This window comes from Tribolium madens, unplaced genomic scaffold (assembly GCF_015345945.1).
Source record: "Tribolium madens isolate multiple individuals breed KSU strain unplaced genomic scaffold, Tmad_KSU_1.1 Scaffold_19;HRSCAF=116;Tcas5.2_LG9, whole genome shotgun sequence".
Classification (NCBI taxonomy): domain Eukaryota; kingdom Metazoa; phylum Arthropoda; class Insecta; order Coleoptera; family Tenebrionidae; genus Tribolium; species Tribolium madens.
The window spans coordinates 686,650-691,352 of NW_025400983.1; the positions used below are offsets into that span (position 1 = coordinate 686,650).

At 30.9% G+C, this 4,703-nt stretch overlaps 2 protein-coding genes across 2 annotated transcripts in view; both read left to right on the plus strand.

Moving 5' to 3' along the window:
• The window catches only part of LOC123009784, a 14,559-nt gene extending 13,212 nt beyond the window's left edge, over positions 1-1,347 (plus strand). Inside the window, exons 12-13 of the mRNA XM_044406306.1 lie at positions 639-785; positions 903-1,347. Coding sequence (XP_044262241.1) covers positions 639-785; positions 903-1,304 — 549 coding nt within the window. The 3' untranslated portion in view covers positions 1,305-1,347. The remainder of the gene's footprint in view (positions 1-638; positions 786-902) is intronic.
• Positions 1,348-3,637: 2,290 nt separating this feature from the next.
• LOC123015163 (lipase member K-like) overlaps positions 3,638-4,703 on the plus strand; it is a 3,492-nt gene continuing 2,426 nt past the window's right edge. Inside the window, exons 1-4 of the mRNA XM_044414707.1 lie at positions 3,638-3,807; positions 3,857-4,043; positions 4,090-4,204; positions 4,256-4,496. Coding sequence (XP_044270642.1) covers positions 3,652-3,807; positions 3,857-4,043; positions 4,090-4,204; positions 4,256-4,496 — 699 coding nt within the window. The 5' untranslated portion in view covers positions 3,638-3,651. The remainder of the gene's footprint in view (positions 3,808-3,856; positions 4,044-4,089; positions 4,205-4,255; positions 4,497-4,703) is intronic.

Genomic DNA, 4,703 nt, shown 5'->3' on the forward strand with positions numbered 1-4,703 from the left:
GTTGCAACATTGCAAATATCCTAGGATACAGGAAATGTCCAAGTAATATTCAATTATTGGAAACGGTAGCAACAAAAAAATCAATTTTCAATGTTTTTGTTTTTTTAGAAAGCTTATTAAAAGCTCTACACGATAAAGTAATAACATACAGAGTGTTTCAATTGTTTTTGCAATTGTTTTTGTTCACTTTTTCTTTCTAGCAAAACCGTAGTAATTTTTCAAAAATGGTACTTTTTTTCATAAAATTGCTCATAAAGACCCATAAAACCTAATATGGATATTCTTAGAATTAAAAACTCTTTCAAATAAGCGCATAATATACCGGGTGTTTRATAWGAAAAAATATAACTTTGTTGCGGCACCCTATATAGGAATTACCTATAATGACGAAAATATTTTTGGGCCATAGAAAAAATGAATGTCTGTCGTCCAAAACAAACCTCATTTTGTTATCTTCTTTACTGTCAAAGTAATAGAAGAAATACGGAGCTCTGGGACACTCTGTATGTAAGGTTGACATTTCTGATTTTGACGGAGGTTGGAAAGTGACTCATTACTGACCTTTTGGGATAAAATTAACAATCCTTTCGCCAGAATTGAGACACTTTCCACCTCGATATGTAATATACTACTTTTAGGATATTTTGGACTTATTTCGGATTTGGGGGATATTCTACCATGAGACTTTAATCCACACAATTTTGGTCAAATTTTCTTATAACGCTCCTCTTGTCTGCAGACTATTCCTAGATATAACTTTTGGTAAAACTACTCAGATTTCAGACGTGAGTTTCAGTTGCTGAAAACAATTAAGCAACAATGTTGCTAGGTTGCAAATGCCAGTCGATCTTGATTGTCTCAYCTTTCTTAAGCAGATATTAACTGTTTTGTTTTAATTTTAGGAAGATTTCTTGTTGCTCTTCAGTTATTTTCCAAGTGGCATCTCGATTTTTCAATTGAAACAGTATTTTCAAATCGCGAGTAGTAAAAAATTCCAGATGTACGATTTCGGTTTGATTAAAAATAATCAAATATATGGGTCTCCCAAGCCGCCAACTTATRCACTCAAAAATTTAAGATTGCCGGTGCATTTGTTTTATGGTGAAAATGACCGTTTTTACAAGAAGAAGAATTTYGAAAGATTGTTTAATGAGATTGGAAGTGAGGAAAAAACGGCATTTGCGACTGGGTCTAATGTCGGAAAGCCTTTCAACCATATTGATTTTTTCTACTCAGAAGATGTGATCGAATTGTTTTACGAGAACATGGAGGAGATTTTAGATAAAGGGGATTTACCAGAATAATGTTGTTTGGTTGTAGTTTCAAAAATAAAATTTATTGATTGATTTTTTTTGTTTTTTTTTTCTTTAGGTTACAAAAGCACAGGGTGCGCCAGAACAAGCGTCCCAGAGAAAGGTAAGATACCAGAAACATGGAAAAAATGTTAAAAAAAACATCTATAAAAATTCGTTAAGTTATGAGAGTTTAAAATTTGCACTTTGACTCTATTTATTTCTGTTGGGAAAATAATTAGAAGCGGAAACAAGGAAGCTGTAGCCTAAATTGTAACTCTGTTCAATGTTATTTGTGGATTTTATTGGCAAAATTTTTGTACCTTTACTAAATAATTGTAAAAAAACATGTACAAGATCATCAGTATCATTAAATAGACATAAAAAATGTCAAATGTCACAATTTTTTTGACAGCGAATTTTTTAAACATTTTTTCCATGTTCCTGGTACTTGAAATTTTTCTCTGGGGCGGGAGTTTTGGCGCACCCTGTATATATTCGTGAACTATTGAGATATATTTTGGACAGCTGACACAATACGTTTTTGTGACTTTTAGTTGTATGTAGAGAAAATTAGCCAAAATTATGTTTATATGCTTCAAATTAAATGATACATAATTTTTACAAAGATTATTGCCACCCACTTACATAAAATTTATGCTAATTCGATTATTTTACGCAAAAAGTTACTTCATTTTACAAATACAGAGTGATTTGGAGAAGATGATTCAAATCAAACCAAAAGTTCAAAATACTGATTTAAGCAAACTTTTATTGGATGTAAAAAAACAAATTTTACGTAATAAGATAAACAAAATTTTAACTTACCCATATTTAGGTCGTCTTGTTCTAAAACTTTAACTTACRAAGTGACAAATTTGTTAAATTCGTAAATATTATTTCATTTTTTTATTTGTWGTTGCATWATGTAGAYTGATCAAACTGTAAATAAAAATTAATCACATTRMGGTGAATTTAAATACAAATCCGCTCWATACAMGGTGAGCCAGAACTCGCGTCCTATAGAAAATTTCTAAGTAAGGTAAGATACCAAGAACATGAAYAAAATGTTTAAAAAATTCTATCTGTCAAAAAATTTTGACATTTATTTTTTGATATTTGACATTTTTTATATCTTTTTAATGGTAATGATGATCTTGTATATGTTTTTTATTTAGTAAAAAGACAAAAATTTTGCCAATAAAAGCTGCCTTGTTTCCTCTTTTAATAGCTTATAGCAAAAAAACTTGGAAAATTATTTTTTCAACAGAGATAAATAGAGTCAAAGTGCAAACTTTAAACCCTCATAACTTCGAAATTTTTATAGAAACAATTTTTTTAACATTTTTTCCATGTTCTTGGTATCTTATCTTATATGGCACTTTTCTCTGTGGCGCGAGTTCTGGCGCACCCTGTACATATCTCTCCAACAAACCATAAATTTCCGTTTATGTGATATAAAGCAAATCAAGAAAAATACTGTTTTTTTCTTACCAGAAAAGAGGATATTCAATTTAGTTGTCTAACTGATATGATAGTTTTTGTGGTTAGCCACACTTACTAAATCAAAAAAAAAAAGGAAACAAATTAACCAGTAGGATWTCCTTTAGAGATATTCTACAGTGGAATTATTTTTTAGTGAATTTTTATGGCGAATTGCTATAATTTTATTGAAACACCTTGTATTTTATTTATTGTAATTTATTACGGTTTTAAGTGTCTACGCAGCCAGAAATACAACAGTATTAGTTATTTTTTTAATTTATATTTATTTACTATGTATTCTTTAATCTTTACGTTTTTTTTACGATGTATCTATTCRAAAAATACTTAAATAATAATTTATACAATACATAACACATTAGAAAACTGTTATCGAAAAATATTGCTTTTATTACAACCTATCAAAAATGCTTTTAACCTTGGTGGAATTCAGTAGAATGCACTTTTTTGTTACAAAATTAAATAATTATGCTATTATTATAAAAAAATAATAATAAACACTGTAATTAAGAGTCAAAGTGGGTAGATTTATAGATTTTATATCGTGTTATCATTAAAGTGTCTGTGACGCTTTAGATTACAATAAAAGTTGTATAAACATAAATTTTAATTAGACAGTATTTGTGTTATACCGTGTGTATTACTGAAATTTTGTTAAACATTAGCCACAACAATTATTGAAACAATAAATAAAAAATGAAACATTTTACTAGACTCACTCTATGTATTTTCGTGTATTCAAGGTTTAAAAATTTTAATTACAATTCATACTTAAGTAAAATTGTCTTATCTTTGTATTTGCAAAAAACATTCTTTATTGCCAGGCAAAAAATCAGTCTTTTGGTGTCTTCCAACCATGAACTACATACTTTTACCTTCTTTTATTTTTCTTTTCATCCCTTGTGCTTTTTCCCTAAGCTTACAAAACAATGCTTGTCCTTTACTTCTCGAATATCACGTTGCAGCTGTTAGCCCTCGCTGTTACCACAATCCTGATGTCCTCTCAAACGTCGTAAGTAACTTTACCACTCTTGAGCCCAAATCACGACTTTTGCGTCCAGATGACGGTGACACAAAGACACGGATATCAAATCAAGGCAAACAGTGTGACCACCAGTGATGGGTATATTTTAACAGTCTATAAAATCACCTCGAGGAAAGCCCAAGGACCCATGAAACCCATGTTCATCCAGCATGGGGTTGCGACGAATTCGGGGCCTTGGGTCGATATCGGGAACCGATCGATTGGTATTTTTTGCTTTGTTTTTGATTGGGATTAATTTTGTGTTTCAAGCGTTTTATTTCGCCGATAAGGGCTGGGCGGTGTATTTGGGTAATACCAGAGGGTCGACGTATTCAAACAAACACGTCAAGTTAACCACWCATGATGCAAAGTTTTGGAATTATAAGTAATTTTTTTTCGAAAAAAAAAACACCAGTTTTTACGATAAAAATTGTAGTTTGGACGATATTGCAGCGGTTGATATTCCAACTCAACTCGAATTTGTTTTTAACGATTCTGGGCAAAAAGCCGTCTATGTTGGCCATTCCATGGGCACCACTGTTTCCTTCATGTTTGCCTCAAAATACCCAGATTTGGCGAGTCAATACCTCGAAAGAATTGTTGCCTTAGCTCCTGTTGTTTATCTAAATGGAGACCTAGCTATCACATTAATTAAACCAATTGCGACACCACTTTTAGTAAGATATTTTGACAGAGGTTGGAAAGTGACTCATTACTAAGGCTCGGATTATATACAAAATGCATGTTTGTCATTAAGAGGTATGTCAACAAAATTGTAAGTTTTCTATACATATCTAATGTTTTTTAATTAAAATAAGCTAAGAAAAATGCATATTTTGGCAGCTTGGTGCATATTTTAGGAAATATTGCATATTTGTGGATAT